We start from the raw sequence: 20,222 nt of genomic DNA on the forward strand, positions 1-20,222 counted from the left end.
AAACTCTTATTATAGAGGGGAGGAGAGGTAGAGGTAGACCCAAATTGACTTGGGATGAGACGATTAGAAGGGATTTGCTAGACTTGCACCTCTCTAAGGACATGGTTGAGGATATGTATTTCTGGAGACGTAGAATTAAGTTTAATGAACTTTAGGAGGATGGGCTATTTTTCTTGTTATAACATTTATTACTATTATTATTATTATTATTATTATTATTATTATTGTTGTTGCTGCTGTTGTTGTTGTTATTATTATTATTATTATTATTATTACTACTACTAGAATTATTATTTTGTATCTATTATTATTTGCTTAATCTTACCTTGGTTTTTGTTTTATTTTAGCTATAATGAAATGTTTGCTTGAGACTTACTAATATCATAGTGTTTTAGTTTAGTATCGTATTTCTATCTACTTTTAAGTTGGGGGTCTCGCTGGAAGTAACCTACTTATTGATAGCCTATGCTATTTGTGAGAAAAAGTGGGTATGATTGATTGATTGATTGATTGATTAAAATCGGGCTCGGCTCTGGGTACGGGTTTTGGTACTTAAATGCATACCCTATCCAGGGCCAGCCATGGCCTATGACAGGGTGGTCAACGGCCATATGCCTGACTACCCGTAGGCCCGAATTTTTTTTAAACATTTATATGTATTTTTATGAAAAACTATATGTATACTTAATGTTTAAACTCAATTACATAACAACTAACTTGGTCTAGTGGAGGGTTATGACTTCCAACCAAAAGGTGGGTTCTAGTCTGATTTGAAACATATTTAAGTCTATTTTTATACATTAGTTTTTAACACAACCCAAATCATAACCAAGGAAACCAATTTAAAAATTAAATTGTTTTAACTCAACAAAATACTCTTTTTACTCAAGGCCCAAAATATTTTTCGCCTTCTGCCCAATTTTTTTTTTCAATTCTCGGAGCCGGCCCTAACCCTATTCGTACCCTACGGATAGGGTCGGGTACGGGTTCGGGTATTAAAAACCTGGGTATAACAAAAACCGGTTTCGGGTATTTTTTTCGGGTCCGGTTCTAGTAAAAAGGCCACCACATGTACTCACCGTGAAAAGGGTGTTGACCACAGGGGTGCATCTTTTGCACCTAATAGTCCCGGCCCAAAGATACCGCTCTTCTTTAGGCCTCCGAAGCTCTCTACCCACATGGTGAGTTCATCAACATGTGTCGTGCCCCAGCATAATCCAGCGACTTGTGTATTTTCTTAGATACATCTGTTGTGTGTTTTAGGGTTTCTTGTGATTAATCAAAATTCTTTTGTTCTACTACATGTTAATTTTCATTTCAATTTTCTTAACCATCATCAATCTTGTTGCTACACGGCTACACCTAAACTGGATTAACGGCTTAATTTAGCAAAACCTGTTATTAAACCGGTTGATCATCGATAAATATGAAATTTGACAATTTGTATATACACAACTTGTGAAAGAAAACGAGGAACAGAAAAAGTAAGAATACAAAGCCATTTTCTTTTAAAGAAAAACCTCAACATTAGCAGCTTTATGCGGTAGCTGGAGCTACAGCCTTTTCTTCTTCCTCGTGTGCCGGCTGAAGGGTGCAAATGAGGTTGCGATCGCCATACACATTATCTACACGGCCTGTTATCAAAACCAACCCAAAACCCGTTTTTAATAACACCAAAATACACAAAATAAAATTTTCTTTCAAGAGATTAAAGAGCGAGAAACAGACATGTGGTCGGCCAGAACTTAGCGGCACGAAGCCATGAAGCAGGGTAGGCAGCATATTCCCGAGAGTACGGTTTGGTCCACTTATCAGTCATGAGCACTTGAAGAGGATGAGGAGCTCCCTGTAAATGCCAATTTCATATACAAAAGGTTGAAATCCTAATTTTAGATAATCTAGTATTACATCTTGATGATTATAAATGAGATAACCAAAAAAAACCAAACGGAAATAACCGAGCCGATTGAGAAACCATTTGCTCGGTTATGATGGTTTAGATAACCAATTTTTATGATTCGACAATAAAACCAACCTCTATATCTTTTAGACTTAAATAAATATCATGCTATATGGCAAAAAAGGTTGTGTTATAACTTTTCTATTAGTAAAATATTAGTAGTCTCTTATTCTTGATGATTATATTTGACCAAACAACCTACCTTGATAACGTTGTTGTTAACATCTGCGTTTCCTTTTTCAATTTCAGCTATTTCTTTTCTAATGGAGATCAAAGCATCACAAAACCTGTCTAACTCTGCCTGCATGATAATAATAATAATAAATTTTCATGCGTTCTACAAAAGTGAAGATAAAGAATTATAATCAATTTCATACAAAAGTTTAATTTAGAAGAATACCTTGCTTTCACTTTCAGTAGGTTCAATCATTAGTGTTCCAGGAACGGGCCATGACATTGTCGGCCCATGAAAACCATAATCTATCAAACGTTTAGAAACATCTTCTGGTTCTATTCCAGCAGTAGCCTAGATTTTGAAATATAAGCGATTCAGACTTGGCTAGGGGCGTGCATGGCTCAGCTAAAACCGAACCAAAAACCGAAAATTTGATTTTTCGAGTTTTTGAAAACCTTTCGCTTTAGATTTTTTAGATTTCATTTTGGGTTGATGCGGTTTCAGTTTTATCAGTTTTACCATTTGGGCTACCGAAAAATTCTTTTGACCAAAATAATGAAGTTGGGACTAAATCTTTTTGTTGAATAATAATTAATTATTATGCATTTGGGCTAATATATTCGAGTAATACTTTATTAAATTCTTAAAAATTATCTAAACTATATATTAACAAAATTCTATAAATTCGGTTCGGTTTTCTCGATTTTAATTACTTGCAAAACCGAAACGAAAGTTTGATTTTACGAAAATATAAACCAAAATGGATATTCAGTGTGGTCAAATGGTTTGGTACAGGTTCATACAAAAAATAACTATATTATTAAAAATATAATCCAACCCTTTTTAATTAGATGATTTAAGACGTCTTTAATGCAACTTGAATACACTTTGGATGGCCTTCAACCTAATTAAAAAATATAAATAGCCCATATCTACCCGTTTATGATGGAAATGAGTCAAGCATACCTTTAAGGGTCTCAAATCAACAATAAATTCATGGGCAACGGTTCCATTGACACCACGGAAAAGAATGGGGTAGTGACTCTGAAACGTAAAAATAAAAAAATAAAAACATTAATTTCACAATAAGCAGTGACTATAATCATACTAGCACTAATGCACCATATACCATCAGAACTCAGTATCCAAAAAACACATAATAAATGGATGAAAAAGAAAACAAACCTCAAGACGTTTTGCCATATAATTTGCATTCAAGATGGCTATCTTTGATGCATCTGTAAGTCCCTGAGATCCCATCATAGCAATATATGTATATGAAATGGGTAAAATAAGAGCTGATCCCCAAGGTGCTGCAGAAATTGTACCAAGTGGCTCGGCTTTCTCGGATGCTGGTAACCCTCCAGTCCCGACCTTTAAATCAAACAAGAATTAACAAACCACTAATAAGAGTGTTATAATAAAAATTGATTTAAACCTGATTAATTCTGTGCTTACCACGGGATGAGAAGGCAAGTACGGTGCCAAGTGTTTTTTCACACCAATTGGGCCCATACCGGGCCCACCTCCGCCATGCGGGATGCAAAATGTCTTATGAAGGTTCAGATGGCAAACATCAGCACCAATCCACCCGGGACTTGTTAGACCAACCTGCAAAAATTCAACTACTCAATATCTATACTTAATAAGTAACTGGTTCCGCCACGTGTCACAATTCTGTGAGACCAAGATTCTTTTTCCCACCTCATTTATTTCGCCCCTTCATATTTATAGTAATAAAACATAATATAATAAATATAGAAACTTATGTGAGATATTTAACTTCAAATATATATTTGATTTATTAGTTAGTAACTTATACGTAACTTCAATCATATCATATCTTAAATATCGATTTATAATTCCTAAATCTTCATTACCAACTATTTAATATTTCCTTTACTCAACATGTGTAATACACGGGTTTCTAATCCAGTTTATAATGCTTTATTATACGGTCATTTTATTAAAAAAAAGGACCATGACATACCTGTGCATTCATATTGGCTCCATCCATGTAAACCTGGCCTCCATTGTCATGAATAATTTTGCAAATCTCATCAATACCCTCTTCATAAACTCCATGTGTCGACGGATACGTTACCATTAGAGCCGATAAATTGTCCCTATTTGCTTCGGCAGCCTTCCGTACCTCTTCAATATTAATGTTACCTTTAGCATCAGTTCCGACAGTAATAATTTTCATCCCGCACATAGCAGCACTTGCGGGATTTGTTCCATGTGCTGACACTGGAATGATGCATACGTTTCTATGATGATCTCCTCTTGCCTATAATTGTGATCAAAGTAACTTTTCTTAAAATCAATTCAAAACTTGAAAAGAGATTGCGGATGTGTGTTTTGAAATTCATTATGCAGCAAATGGCTAATAACCAAAACAAGCTTTTTTAATATTATTAAATAATAAAGTAAAAATATGACAAATTATATCAAATTAACTATATAGTAAATATAATATTACCTATTAACAAACTTACTAAGAAAAACCATCTAAAATTTTCACAACTAATTTTTAATAAAATTAACAAAAAGTGTATTTAACAAGGATTTAATTGAAGATTACATAAGCAATTTTCATTTTCCCTTAAATATGATTATTCAAAGTAAACCATAATCAGAATCACTTTATCTTAAATGGACTCAAAACCTCACAAGTGAATGTGGGAATGTGTGTTCTGAAACTGCTTATGTAGCAAATAACTAAATAACCAAATCAAACTTTCTTTTATATTATTAAAAATATAAAGTTAAAGTTATATTTTAGTTTACTATGATAATAACTTTTATATTTATTTGTTAACAAATTTTATAAAAATTAACATTTAAAATTTTCATAATTAACTTTTAATAATATTAACAATAAATGTAAATGAAAAGTATTTTAACTATGGTAAAACAGAGTATTTACTTTTGTTTCCCTTAAATAATTAACTTTGTTGTAGACGGTATTAAACTGATTATTCAAAATTAACAATAATCAGCATTACTTTATTTAAACAACCCATAAAAACCATAAAAGTAGAAGCTAATGTGCAAAAAAGTTGCATCATACCATATGATACGCCCGGATAACCATTAGCCCGGCATACTCTCCAGCAGCACCAGCATTCGGTTGCAAAGAGAAAGAATCAAAACCGGTGACCGTACACAACATATCACCCAAATTCTTAAACATTTCCTGAAAACAAGTATCACATATAACTATAAAGGTTAGATATTTAAATTAGAAAATAATATAACTTTAAATTTAAAGTGAAGAAAGAAGAAACATGTTATTACTTGATATCCTTCGGCCTGATCAATAGGTGCAAAAGGATGCATATCCGCAAAGGCAGGCCATGTCACTGGCATCATCTCGGTAGTTGCATTGAGTTTCATTGTACAAGATCCCAATGGAATCATACTGTGACATAATGATAGATCCTTTGACTGCAATTTGCTGATATATCTGAGTAATTCATGCTCTGTGTGGAAACTAACAAAATAACAATAATTAGTTTAAATTTATAATAAAATCCAAGAAAGAATTTAGAGATAACATCCTAGAGGCATGAAATGGATGGGTTGCATAATGGATCAAGACGGTATCATATCAAAATGGGTTTACTAGTGCGGGTCAAAACGAGTCAAGTTAAGCTGGCCTGGCCAGCACCTTTTGACTTTTTAGTCAATAATGTGCGTAATATATTATCACAATTATAATCAAGACTTTTTTTATTAGCAAGACACAAATCAACCCATTTGTAGTAGGAGTGTGCATGAAACCGAAAAAACCGTTAGCGTAACCAAAAATACTGAAATAACCAAACTCAAACAAAAATCGACATTTTGGCTTTATGTTTTCGTAAAAACCAAACTTCCGGTTAGATTTTCGTTTTGTGTCTAATTAAAAGCAAAAAAAAACTGAATTTATCATTCTTGATTTTGAATTTTATGTAAATTATAAGAATTTAATAAATAGTGTTACTCAAGTATCTTTATCGAAATGTATAACAATCAATTAATTATTATTAACATAAAGATTTATGTCCAAAATTTTAGGCCCAAAATGGTCAAACCGAAACGGAACCAAACCCAAACTGGAAACCAAAAGGCCCAAAACCGAACGCTTTTCAAAAACTCAAAAACTTAACTTTCAGTTTTTGGTTCGGTTTGAGCCCAAAGCCGACCCATGCGCATCCCTAGATTGTAGGTAAACGGGTTGAAATTGACAAAAAGTAAGAAAGTAACATACGAGTTAAAAATTGGATGCGTCATAAACGGGGTCTCTCTTACGAGCCCCGAAGGGATGACATTTTGAACCTCTGGTGCAAGAGATGCAGCAGTGAATGGCACCTACATTTTAACAAGAAACTTTAAGTTGTTTTCCAATAGAGGATGAATGTATTTATAATTTTATATATGATTATAGGATCCATATGAATAATGATATAATATACTCACCGGTTTCCCCAATGAAAAAACTTTAAACAATGTATCAACGTCTTCAATGGCGGTCGTTTCATCAAATGAGACAGTAATCTAAAAGCATAACAAAAAAGTCAAAAAACTTCAAAAATAAAGTTAACTGCTTGCAAATATTAGAGGTGGCAAGTTGTTAACCCAAAACACTTTCTGCCTATTTTTTTAATATTTTATTAATAACTAGTGTTTCACATAGGATTGCCAAAACAATACTATTATGGTGACTATCTATTATTTTAATAAAAAAAATTTGGGTGTTTTAGGAGTTAAGAAAACACTTTAGTAGACATTCGACTTCCATGAACCATGTGACCTGAGACCCTTTAAGCTAATTTAATGATTTTACCCGTTTGACCAGTTATCACTAATGCATAGCATCGACCATTCATAAGTAAGCGGGTCAAAATGCACCTTGTACAGCATTTGGTCCAGCAAACTGCGCATGTCGGGCAGGTTCGCATTCAGGTCACGGGTCAGAACAAGTTCTAAGATAAATGAGTTCGGGTCAAAACAGGTTCTAAGCTAAATGAGTTCAGGTCAATACGGGTTTTAAGCAAAACGAATCTGGGTCAATACGGGCCATTTTGAAAAAAGTATCAATTTGGTTGGGGTCAAGACTCAAAACTGGTGTGCCGAAATGGAACCGGTTGAAAGCGAGTCGCTATAGAAAAGAAAAAAAAATATCCACCCCCGATTAAAATGAGTCGTTTGTAAATGACCCATTAACTAATTTAAGATAACCCAATTTGAGAAATTGACTACATTAAGGTGACCGAATTTGACCCGTTAACTAATTTAAGGTGACTCAAATGAACCCATATGCAATTTAGTTTTACCCAAATTAACCAATTATTTGCACAATGGGTCATGATTGCCATCTATAGACAACATAATCAACGACAAAAACATGCTTACCGTGTTTGTGTCAACAATACGAAGATTCATCTTGTTTTTAAGAGCTTCTTCAGCTATTGCAGTTGAATCAGCACATGTTATCTTAACCGTGTCAAAAAACGGAAGATCTTGAACATCCACTGTTCCAAGTTTCTTTAATCCAGCAGCAAATGTTGCAGCAAGTCCATTAACCCGTTGTGCAATTGTTTTAAGGCCTTTGGGTCCATGGTATATACCATACATAGCAGCCATGTTTGCAAGCAATGCCTACATCATAACAAAATCTTTTAACCACCAAAATCCAAATAACATGTCAAAATTAGAAATATAAATATGTGGATCCAGGATTTTAGAACAGGGCATACACTATTATAACAAAACTTTCTGAGGGATGCAAATATATATTATAACAAAACTTTCTGAGGGATGCAAATATATATTATATATTTTTATGCACGTAACCGAAATAGCCAAACTGTGACTGGGATAACCGACGTAACCCAACCAAAATAACCAAACCCAAAAGAAACCTAGCAGTTTGGTTTTATGTTTTCTAAATAACCGATTTTCAGTTCAGTTTCAATTTTGCATCAACCAAAAGCCTAGGAAATGGAACCAGACCGATTGAAACCAAACCGAAATGAAAAAACTGATTTTAAGTAATTTATAAGAAATTAATAAATGATGTAGCGCAAGAGGTTTAGGCCCAATTGTGTAATACTCAACTAATCATTGATTTACTAAATAATTTAGGTCCAAATTCATTATTTTCGGGAAAAAAACATTTCCGTTCCATGTGGTAAAACTTAAATCAAACCCATTGTTATTAGAAAATTTGACTCGAGCCATAACTTATTTGCCCAAACACTAAAAAATTGTAGTAACAATCATAACAACTAAACGAATCAAACTACACGATTAGGACACACAACAAAACAAGAATTCTCAAATGCATTAAAGATGTCAAATTCAAGAAAAACCAATACCTGAGCGGTACAAATATTGCTAGTAGCTTTATCCCTCCTAATATGCTGCTCGCGCGTCTGCATCGCCATCCTCAAAGCCGGTTTACCAGACGCATCAACACTAACACCAATAATCCTCCCGGGCATCATCCTCTTATACTCCTGCGACGTCGCAAGAAACGCAGCATGAGGACCACCATACCCCATCGGCACGCCAAACCTTTGCGCAGACCCCACCACAATATCCACCCCAAACTCACCCGGCGGCTTCAACACACACAACCCCAACAAATCACTCGCCATAACAACCTTCACCCCATTCGCGTGCGCCACCCGAACAAACTCCCCGTAATCCAACACCTCGCCTTCAGTACCCGGATACTGCACCAACACCCCACACACATCACCCAACGAGTAATCAAACTCCTTCAAATCCGACACCACAACCTCCAACCCGAACCCATCCGCCCGAGTCCTGCACACATCAACCGTCTGCGGGTGACAATTCCTCGCAATCAAAAACGTCTTCTTCTTCTTCCCCTTCTGAATATTATTACACATCGCCATAGCCTCCGCAGCTGCAGTCCCCTCGTCCAGCAACGACGCGTTCGACATAGGCAAACCCGTTAAATCCGTAATCATGGTTTGAAAATTCAACAAGGACTCGAGCCTCCCCTGCGCGATCTCGGCTTGGTAAGGCGTATACTGAGTATACCAACCCGGGTTTTCCAACACATTTCTTAATATCACACTAGGCACAAATGTATTGTAATAACCCATACCAATAAAAGACTTATAAACCTTGTTCTGAGAAGCTAAAAGTTTCATATGATCAATCATTTGCGATTCGGTTAAGCCCGAATCGAAATGATTGAGTTTCATGGAGTTGATACGGATTGATTTGGGAACAGTGGCGTCTATTAATGAATCAAGATTATTAAAGCCTACAGTGTTTGCCATTTGGGTTTGCTGTGATGGGGTGGCTGAGCTATGGCGGCGTGGGAAAGTGTCGCTGGGTTTTAAGGATTGGATTGATATGGGTCGGGTTTGCGAACCGAATCGAAGGAAATTGGTTTGTGAAGACGATGATGAAACATACCGGGTTGAAGATAATGCAGCAAGGGGTGATGGGTTTGGTTTGGATTGGGAGATTAGGCGTTTGAGAATGGATTTGGATGCTACCCTGCGAGCACGATCCATTGTTGAAGATGAGTGTTGAATGAACGATGAAGGTGAACACTCCAAGAAAGGAAAGCAAAGCAAAGGTGTGTCTGTATGTATGTATGTATGTATGTTATTTTAGTATTTGGTGAGTAGTGGGCTAGTGGGTTGGTGATGAAGGGTACTCTTGAATCATGGTATGGTAAGAGAATATTGTGTTATTGATCCCTAGGGTATGTACATATTGTCATATTAACTTTTTACTTATTTAAAGCTTCACGAAAGCAGCCTCCTGCATCGTCGGTCTGACTGTTTAACATTATGTCGGTTCGGTTTACAGTTTCGTTGGATCTTGCTCCTCTTCCGTCAGACCAACATAATACGATGGCGCGTGGTGAGATTCTATAGGTCAAAGAGATTTGTTGGATGGCAACGGTAAAGCGTCGGTGGCTAAGAAAGAAACGTTGTCGGAGAGGTTTTAGGTGGCTAATTTTGGAGATTTTGTGAAAGTGATGGCTATTGTTGGAAATCACTTGGTCAAAGTGGCTATTTTGAGAATTTTCTTTTTTATTAAAGGATGTTGGCTATATCAGGTTAGGTTGACGGGTTGAATTGTTAATTTGATTATGACTTGTGTAACCCAAATATGTTTTGTTTAACTTATAGATTTGCACGTGGCAAAAGAGTTGGTGGGTAATAATTAAGTTGTATGTGTGTTGCTCGGGTTGGCGAGTTGCAAAAAAGTGGGTTAAACGAATCAGTGGGTCAGTGTCAATGTGTTTAACTAAATAAATTAAATAGGTCAATCAAGCACTACCCGTTTAACTAAATTGGTCAACATGAGCAATATTTGTTTCTTATACAAATTAGATGTTCTCATCTAAGATATGATTACTTTTGTGCTGTATTTGTGTCGTGTCAGGAATTTTAGCTTCAATTTGTCTATTGTCGAAACATAGTTAACGTAATAGTTAAAGTAAAAAGAGCAATCATTAAATGATATTCCTATAGAAGGCAAAACAAGCAACAATCAAATATCACAAAGTTATTCATAGCACAATGCATACATGTACTTTTGTGTCAAATAATTTTTAACAAAAATAAAAGATATACTTCCCGAGTGTTGGAGGAAAGTCATTATGACAATTATAAAGCTCCTTAAAAACGTATCTTGCCTTTAAAAAGAACAAGTTTCAGGAAGTATCTTGATTGATATGGAATCAACCAACATATGCTCTTTCTATATTTTATTTGACGGTTTATACTTATCACATTAATTTTCACTGAATTTATGGCACAAAAGGTTCCTTTTCATTCTCAATACTCTCCCAATGAAACTTCTGATGAACATAAATACATTTTAATGCATAAAGTTAACACATCAAGAAGATATGTTTCGGTTTTACAAAGGACGTTGAAGCAATTGTCGCATTGGATCCAAAAACGATTTTGTAATGCAAGCATTGATTCTCCTGATTTCTACTCTAAACAAACTACATTGGTTATGATACGACATTGACATGATTAATAAGAAATCATAAACAATAATTGACGGATGAATTAACATCTACAGTATATGATTTCTCTATAAATCAAAGTAATTTATACACCTAAACAGGCCCGGCCCAAAGGGGCGGGTAGAGAGGGCGATGGTCCAAGTCCCATCAGTTTTTGAGGCTCGGGAAAAATTGACGTGTAAACGTGTTTATATAAAAGTATATATAGTGTGAACTCGATAGTTTAGTAGCATTAATTTTGCTCAACTAGTAAACACTTCCCCATCAAAAGTGAGTTGGCCAAGTTCAAATCTTCCATCACTCATTTATATTCTCTAATTTTTTTATTTCCATTTTTTTTCATTTTCATTAAAAGCTACTATGTCATGAACCTAATTCTTATTAACCTCATGTTAATAGTCATATTTTTTTTCTTATTCATAACAAAGAAAATATGTAGTTTAAAATCAAAAATGGTAAGATAACTTCACGGTTCCTTCGAATGTTTAAAAATTATGTTGCTAATATACTTCCGTTTTATTTATTGTTATTTATTTATATGTGAGAGTTATTGAATTTATAAACACATTATTTACTTTCCCTGAGTCCTCAATATTTTAGAGATTCTTAAAAACAGCTCTGCATCAATACATCATCCTTTTATAATAATATCTGCTTAAAATGGTCTACTTTTTTGTATAAAAGTTGATTGATTACTATGTTTTTATGGGTACAATCAAAGAGAATTAGACTTAAAAGACCAAATTTGTTTCAAAATGAAATTAAAGGGCCAAATTTAGTAATGGTAGTATGGCTTAGGTACCCAAAAGGTAAATTATACTATAAATATTTGGTGAAGTTGGAAAGGAGAAAGGTGGCGATGTCGGTTGGTGAGTGAGTATTTTAATATTTTAAGAGGGACCGACCGCACACCAATAAGTTAAGAAATGAGTTGTGTGATATTTTTCTAACTAGTATTTTACTATTTTATGTGTAACTAATTAATTTTATAAATTGAATTAGAATAAAACCATAACTATATAACGTTTTTTTTAATACTAACACATTCGGATTATCTATTTATTTATCTATATATATAATTGCCTATATAAAAATCATATGTGTCGTAATGTGGTTGCTCCCTACCACTTTTCGGGCTACCAGATTGTTTTATTTCTGAATGGTGTCTTCTTATGCGTCTGACACAAATTCACGGGTATGGTTCTTACCAAACCCGGATAATTCTTAATCGGGTTATAAAATCTCATTTATTTATAAAATATTTCATCATCAAAAAATAATTTTTGCGGGTCATGGGTCTCACCAACCCCGGATAATTCTTAAACGGGTTATAATATTTCAGTTATCTGTGAAACCCCTTAATCATCAAACAAAATTTTTCATAGGTCATGGGTCTCACCAAACCCGGATGACCCTTAAACAAGTTATAAGATCTCAATTATATATGAAACTCTTTTAACATTAAACCTTAACATAATTTATCCTATCTACATATTTTCAGTCGTTGGTCTATCATCACAATCACCAGTTTACTTATGATTACCACCCAACATCATCAACCTCCCCTCTCATACATCAACCACCATCGTAACCTATATTAACCGCCTATTTTTCATAAGACAAATATTTGTGTTCATATTTGTTTGTTTTAAAAAAATCAGCATATTCGTTTTCGTTTATGTTGGTTTTTTAAAAATCTAAGAAACCTACACATCTCAATTGAAAGAGCACTAACGTTAATTAAATAGAATTAACGTAATAAACTACTATATGCATATTAAATTAAAACAAAGTTACGTTAAAAAATAAAGCAAATCATTACAAAATATAAAAATAGCAAAATGATTAAAAATAAAACCTAAATAAAACCTCATAACACGGGCTAAAACCTAGTTATTTATATAATACACGAACAAGTTCCCGTGATTATCTAATTTTCGTAAATCATCGATTATTTCGAAAGTAAAGTATATACCAAACTCAATCACCCTTTAGCTTTTCCTTATTTTATTTGAGTTTGTAATTTCTTTCATAATTTTGAAGTTTTGAACATGTTAAAATGGAATTGGATATCAACGTATTTCAAGCTGTTCACAAATACACGAAGTATTTTGTGTTTTATCCTTGACAAACAACCAATTCCACAGTAAGTTTTGAATAATCTTGAGTAAAATTTCATTTTCGTCCTCGTGGTTTAACAAATAATGCGAATTTAGTCCAAAAAGTTTATTTTTTGCATTTGGACCATCCACGTTTTCCGATTATTACCAATTACGTCCAAATCACAAACCTCGTTAGATTTAATCGGTTAAGTCAAGGGCAAATGTGTCTTTTCACTCTTTATTTATTTTATTCATTATTTTAACCTAGTATATGGCATCCTCCTCCTCCTCATCATCATCATCATCATCATCTAGCCATATCTTCTCTGTCCAAATCCATCAACACAACCACCCACCACAACTACAACCCACGACCACCACAATCCAACTTTCTTAACCACCGAAATGAAATCGATTGTTGAAATTTGAACAAAAGAGATACTGTAAGCTTTGGTTTCAATATCTATTCATCACAATTCTTATGTTTGTTCAATCATCCCCTTTCAAATATAATCACTGGATTGTGAGAAATCCACCACAACTTATGTTTCTGTGAAAGAAATCATCAAATTGTTTGTAGAATCCTGCTCCGCCAATTCCGATCCCGAATCAAACCCAGACCCACTCGCCTGATTCGACACGCACTGTTTGAACAAACGCGCAGTCGTCAACACCGGCGGGAAACCGATAACCTTGTGTCACAAATAACATCCCTCGAGCTGGACTATAGCGGCGATCGTATCCCCGCCGCACACTTTTCCGATTATTCCGGGGTTCTTTTTATCGCAGATATGTGGTGGTGGTGTAGTGGCTGGAAAACGTAACATCTTTGAGTCTGTTGCCTTCATCGCTGCGCAAAGATAACAGATTCAATAGGATCTCCTGGTGTGACAGTCGTGGTGGTTGCGGTGGTTGCAGGCGAGGTGGTGGTGGTTTCACGGTGGTCGGAAGATAGTTGTGATATCAGGTGGATAGGTTTGGGTGGGTTGGGGTTTGGTATTTAATAATAATAATAATAATAATAATAATAAATTATTATTATTATATAAATAGTAGAAGGAATTGTAGACCTTAAAATTCAAATATGCCATTGACTTAACAAAGAAATTAAACAGAGTTGACGATTTGGACGTAATTGGAAGAAGGTTGTCAGGACCGTAAGTCGGGTGAAACCTTAGAAAGGTTGACAAGAACACGACTTTGTAACCCAAAGCATATTGAATATCCCGGCGGAATCAGGATATCCAACAAGTGGGAACGAAGGTGTAATATAGCGAACACGAAACGATAATGAATAATCAATAAGAACACAATCAAAGACAAAGATTCACTGCATTTAATATATCATTTAATACAACAGTGAAAGGAATGTCTAGGGTTTCGTGTATGACGGCGGCGGCTGTACAAGGAAATAAATAGAATATTCTTTTTGAAATGTTTCTCTTATTGTGTGCGTCGTTATCCGTGCCCTAAAATGGAAACCTATGACCCTATTTATAGACCCTGACATTCTTTCTAGAAGTTCATAATTATTACATAATGAAAGACAAAATAAATACAAGTGTTGAGTCCTCGAGCAAGGTAACAATCTTGCTCGAGCATACTCACTATACTAGGTATGCTCGATGAATATCCTCAAACATACTTTACTTAGAATATCTTTAGTGAAGATATTCTCTTCCAGCAAGCTTCATTCCTCTTGACCAATCCTTGCTTTGCTCGAACTAGTTCATCGAGCAAGCGCATTCTTCTTGATGTCTTCAGTCTTGTCCTTAGACTTATTGAGCAATCTTTAGCATGCTCGGATGTAAATCTTGCTTGGGGAACTGAACTGTGCTCGAAGTCCTTGCTTTGATCACAGACATCTTCTCATTGCATCCATGCTTGTCCCCATGTGCTCGACCATCCTGTGCTCGTAACACTTGGTTAAAACTTGTATGATCAAGCTGTTTGCTCGATTGGCAATCCATGCTCGATAGAAGAATACTCTTGCTCGTTGAAGTGTAGCTTGCTCGAAGCCTTAACACTTAGAAGAATCAACCACCAAAGGTTCTGAAGACCTTGCTCGAAGTAGTAAAACCATGCTCGGTCGTCTAGGTTTGCTCGAAGTCCATACTTAGCCATTTTCTGAGGAGGTTGAGAAGATTCCAATCTTCCTTATCAAAAATCCGACCCAACAGAGGTGGGAAACCTCAATGGTCCAGTTGTAAAAAAAAAATATTTTGGACGAAAGTCGCAAAATTGAACAAACCTCAAGGACGATTTTAGCACTTTACTCTAATATTAATGATAACTTCTTAACTTCTATGAAATAAATAAATAAAAACTTCAATAACTAAACGTTAATGCAAGAAAACACAACATTGTGCCCAAAATTTGCTTTAAGTTATCTAAGTGGAAACTTTCTACAAGGTTACTCATCTTTGAATCGCTACAACTATAAATCTTAAGTCAAATTAATTAATATGCATTGTTTAAACATCGACATGTCTACCATATTGGAATAATCTTATTAATTTGATTAGACTTGGCATGCAAGGAAGAGTTCGAGTCAGGTCTAGAGTTTTTGAGTCGTTTAAAGTTTTGTTGGCTGTTAATGAGTTCGAGACAGGTCTGGAGTTTTCGAGTCGATTAGAGTGTTTTCGGGTGTTAATGAGTTTGAGTCAGGTCTAGAGTTTTTGAGTCATTTAGAGTTTTTGAGTCGTTTAGAGTTTTTTTGAGTGCTAATCATTGTTTAGTTTGAATTTTAAATAATGGTTAGGGTAGTTGTAGCTTAATTATCTGGTAACTATTATGATAGGTTTGTTAATATGTTTTGGCAATGATTATCTGTCTCTTATTCTAATAAAACTCGAAGACACAAACATTGAACAGTGAACACCAGGGGCGGATTTAGAGTGCAAGTGGGTGGTTCTCCAGAACCATCCGAGTTTCGAAATAGTAGTGTATCGATATATAGAAAATATTATAGGAACTACCTTATAAATTAGAAAAAAACCACTCTATTTTCACTACAAGTGCTAGACTAGCTAGCTAGTAAGTTGCTTGTTTTGTAAATTGAAGGTCATGGGTTCGATTCAATGCACAGAGTGGCTCTCTCTCCTTTCTCTATGCTCACACTTGCTACTTTTCCTAGAATCCTCTCAATGTAAAGGTAAGTTTAGATTCATTTGTTAAATATTTTTGTTAATTGTTAAATTATATGTTAAATTTTAGTTTTAATTTGTTAGCTTGTTCGTCTTTAATTTGTTAGTTTGTATGAACTTTACCCGAACCATCAAACCGACATGGAATTTTTTATACTCAATTCTATGAAATTGAAGCATATAAAAGTAGTGCACTACCTGAAAAAAATTTCTGTGTTTTTCAGGATCCACCACTAATGAACACAAAGGAACATCATCATCATCATCATCATCATCATCGTACTCAGTATATCCCACCAATAGCCAAGCTATGGTAGGGTCTGAGGAGGGTAAGATGTAGACAGCCTTACCCCTACCCCATAGGGATAGAGAGGCTGCTTCTGATGAGACCCCCGGCTCGATAGTAGTTTTGCATCAAGCCTTGGACATAAGGCACATAGCACTCAATCATCGGAACACCGGCTGATTGGTGCATGTACCATTGTCTTTCGGCTATCAACGCCACCACATGATGCCTGATTAACCTTCTGCCACTTTTAACGTTATTTTCACGAGATTAGTAAAATAACGTTAAAATTAGTGCAATTTTACTTTTGCCCACCCGAGGGTTCACACATATATACATTATATGCGCGCACCGCAAGCAGGGCGATATGAACACAAAGGAACATGTTAATTAATTTGACACAGCTAAAAGGTTAATGAATAATACAATACCAAAACGTACTATAACCCACTATCATAACTTAACATAACATTAACATGACACATAATATACATTTATATATCATGCCCAAACCGCAAGAAGAGACATTAACCCAGCCCCAAGAAACAACGCAACATAAGACATAACTTGCAGCCTAACATTACACTTCATCTTCTTACTCATAAAATCAGCAGCAATTAAATCAACCAGCGCCATATAAATCAAAATCCCAGCAGATATTGCATCAAGTACCCCTTCAATAACTAGACCTCTGGGGCTGTTTGGGTTATAAAACGAGCATATAACCGCACCTATACCGACACCTAAAGGGGTCGTAACAGCAAACAAGCATGCCATTATAGTTGAATGAAGGGCCCCGAGCTTGGCTTGAGAGATGCATCCGCCTAACGCAAACCCTTCGAAAAGTTGATGAAACGATAATACACCGAGCAAGGGTCTTATGGTGCACGGGCTCTGGGAGACACCTAGTGATAGTCCGATTAGGATTGAGTGTGACAAGATGCCGAGTTCTAATACCTGTCAAATATAGAATTAGTCTAAAATAAATTATTTCAAACGACTCTTTTGACATTTTGAATAATTACTCCTCTAAAATGAATATTATAACTATATTATAACGATAATAACATCTTTTAAAAAAATGATTTAACAGGTTTTATGCATTTTGAATACACTTTAGGCAACTTCCAACCCGTTCTGCGAGCTAAGCACTAAACCCTATACATGTTTCCATTCTAACTTATTTTTAAACTTTTATCTGTTAAAGATAAAACATAACTACCTGTGAAACAACAACATGCCGAACACGAGCCTCATCATCATCATGATCATCGGTGCCACCACGTGGGTGCGTATGCGGGTGCGCTTCAGAACCCGCGATGGCTTCTTTATTATTGTTATTATTATTATGGCCATGATGAGCAGCATGAGCCCGAATGCCCACAATATGAATCCCACTGCCATCTTCTTCACCAAAGACTTGATCATGATTCTCATTCTCCACCAACGGAACAATAACAGATTCCGAATACGAGTCACCCCTTTCATCTTTACCATCTTGAACAGCTTGCTTCATTTGCTTACTCTCATAATACTGAGTACTAATAAAGTCAACAAGCAATGTGGTCAACGCAGCCATCATAGCAATAAAACCCGAAAATGGGTAGTGGTCCCACGGGTTTTCGGGTAAACACGGGTTCGTTAAGGCCTGGTTTGCATCGGGTAGCATGTGCACGAACCCCGTGGCTAGAATCACCCCGGCGCCAAAGGCTTTGGTGGAAAAGAAGAGGTTGGAATCTGTTTTAAAGAACCCGTGTTTTTTGCTGACCAATGGGATGGTGACTCCTAGGATTCCCGCTACGAGAATGGTGCCAATGGCTATGAATTTAAGGATGAGAGCGGCTTTTTCGTCGCGGCATGGTTCGATTCGAATTCGGGTGAGTTGGTGCAGTTTTTTGCTGACATGGATTCGGAAAAGTTCCTGACAAGAGACCCTTTTTGGATCCAAGAATAGTTTATATAATTTGTTTTCGTATGATATAGATACTTACAGAAGAATTTAAATGATTACTACTGAAAATTATAAAACATGTTATTGGTTACGGATATTGCTTTTTATGTTCTAAAACTATGATTTTTGTAGTGATGGTAACTCTCGACTTTGGTTCACCTTTGACGAAGTAACGGACTATAGGGGTGTAAACATATGAAAAAATTAATTAAATAATTTTTTATAATATTATATACAAAAATTATAATGATAAATATTTATGTAAATAATTATAAAGATATATCAATAAAATAATTAATAAATAATAAAGGAGTTAAAATCAAGATTGAAATGTTACTCACGAGCTGAGCTTGAGCTTCAGAAATAGAAATCTAAACGAGCCTGGGCTCGGGCTAAGCTCGTATTGATCAAAGGTGAATTACAATATGGGATACCATAGTTTTAGAACAAAACAAAATCTTGCGTTTGCAATCGATGTTTATTGAATGCAACATTAATGCAAAACAAACTCATTAAATTTTTTATAACAATCATTGAAAAACAATGTGAAACATATGATTTTTCTCCCTACATTGAATTTTTCACACGGAATAATAAAAGTGCCGATTAAAAAAAATACAAACGAAAATTTGTGAAGCAGTTAACATATCCAAGAACATGTTATTAAACATTAATCATTTATTTAGAAAATAAACCAAATTAGGAGGTTTGTGCATATAAAATGCATATAGATAGATCATAACAATTTACCTGAAGAAATCCGCACATCCCCTTTAATCTTCTCCAGATTCAGCAAAGGGTATATTAGCTCCTAAAAGACAGTTCAACAATGCAATTAATTTAAATTAGCATAACATCAATCAAATATATATATATATAATTTAGAGAGAAATAAGAAACCTGGAGCACCCACATGGTGTGAATTTCGTTACGACGAATAATGATTTAGTTTTTTACAACAAGAGATCGATGATGAAACACACGTACGTTGTCCTTAGTTTATTGATCAATGCCAGAATTTATGGACGCATGTTCTCGTGTTGGGTATAACCAGAAAGAAATGTCGACATAGTTGCACTAAATGATATGAATTTTGATAGGAAAAAGTCGAGAGAGAGACTTTAATGAGGATGGGGATCAATTGTGTCGACACCATCTGCGTATGGGAATATCATGGATTTCTCTATTTTTACTATTGCCTTAATTTGCATATAAGGTCCTCCAACTTATCTCATTTGGTACACTTGGTATATTGCTTAACACTATTGCATATTTAGGTCATCGTTTATATTGTTACTGGGTTAGTAGCATCTTTAACACATATGTGAAAATATAGAAAACGTCAAATATATACACATGGATTACATAATGAATGGATAATTGCATATTTCCTAAAATACATAGATTAGTAAAAATAATTTGTATTTATATTTAAAATAAATCAAAATTAAAGATTGTAAATATATTTTTTATCTATGGGCCTAGCAAGATAATAATTGGGATATGATCCCCCTCCCCCTCAAAATCGGACGTGAAAGTTTCCTTTCATCCAGCTAATGTAGGTCAAATAAAGAAAAAAA

At 35.0% G+C, this 20,222-nt stretch overlaps 1 protein-coding gene and 1 pseudogene across 2 annotated transcripts; both read right to left on the minus strand.

Moving 5' to 3' along the window:
* Positions 1-1,398: 1,398 nt before the first annotated feature.
* Positions 1,399-9,679, minus strand: LOC143597213 (glycine dehydrogenase (decarboxylating) A, mitochondrial-like). The gene is made up of 14 exons (XM_077075779.1): positions 8,501-9,679; positions 7,536-7,781; positions 6,600-6,677; positions 6,391-6,491; positions 5,436-5,631; positions 5,209-5,334; positions 4,126-4,425; positions 3,594-3,746; positions 3,321-3,509; positions 3,102-3,179; positions 2,361-2,486; positions 2,163-2,261; positions 1,729-1,846; positions 1,399-1,634 (listed from the first exon to the last, which is right to left on the minus strand). Exons 1-14 carry the CDS (start codon positions 9,677-9,679, stop codon positions 1,537-1,539), a joined length of 3,087 nt encoding a protein of 1,028 aa, XP_076931894.1. The 3' UTR covers positions 1,399-1,536.
* Positions 9,680-17,171: 7,492 nt separating this feature from the next.
* On the minus strand, positions 17,172-19,567 carry LOC143597212 (zinc transporter 4, chloroplastic-like; annotated as a pseudogene). Its single transcript, XR_013146850.1, has 4 exons — positions 19,543-19,567; positions 19,393-19,450; positions 17,914-18,625; positions 17,172-17,648 (listed from the first exon to the last, which is right to left on the minus strand). The product of XR_013146850.1 is annotated as a zinc transporter 4, chloroplastic-like (transcript).
* Between the last annotated feature and the right edge of the window lie 655 nt (positions 19,568-20,222).

This window comes from Bidens hawaiensis, unplaced genomic scaffold (assembly GCF_021521415.1).
Source record: "Bidens hawaiensis isolate Kalapana, Puna unplaced genomic scaffold, B.hawaiensis_p1.1 tig00047742_1, whole genome shotgun sequence".
Lineage (NCBI taxonomy): Eukaryota > Viridiplantae > Streptophyta > Magnoliopsida > Asterales > Asteraceae > Bidens > Bidens hawaiensis.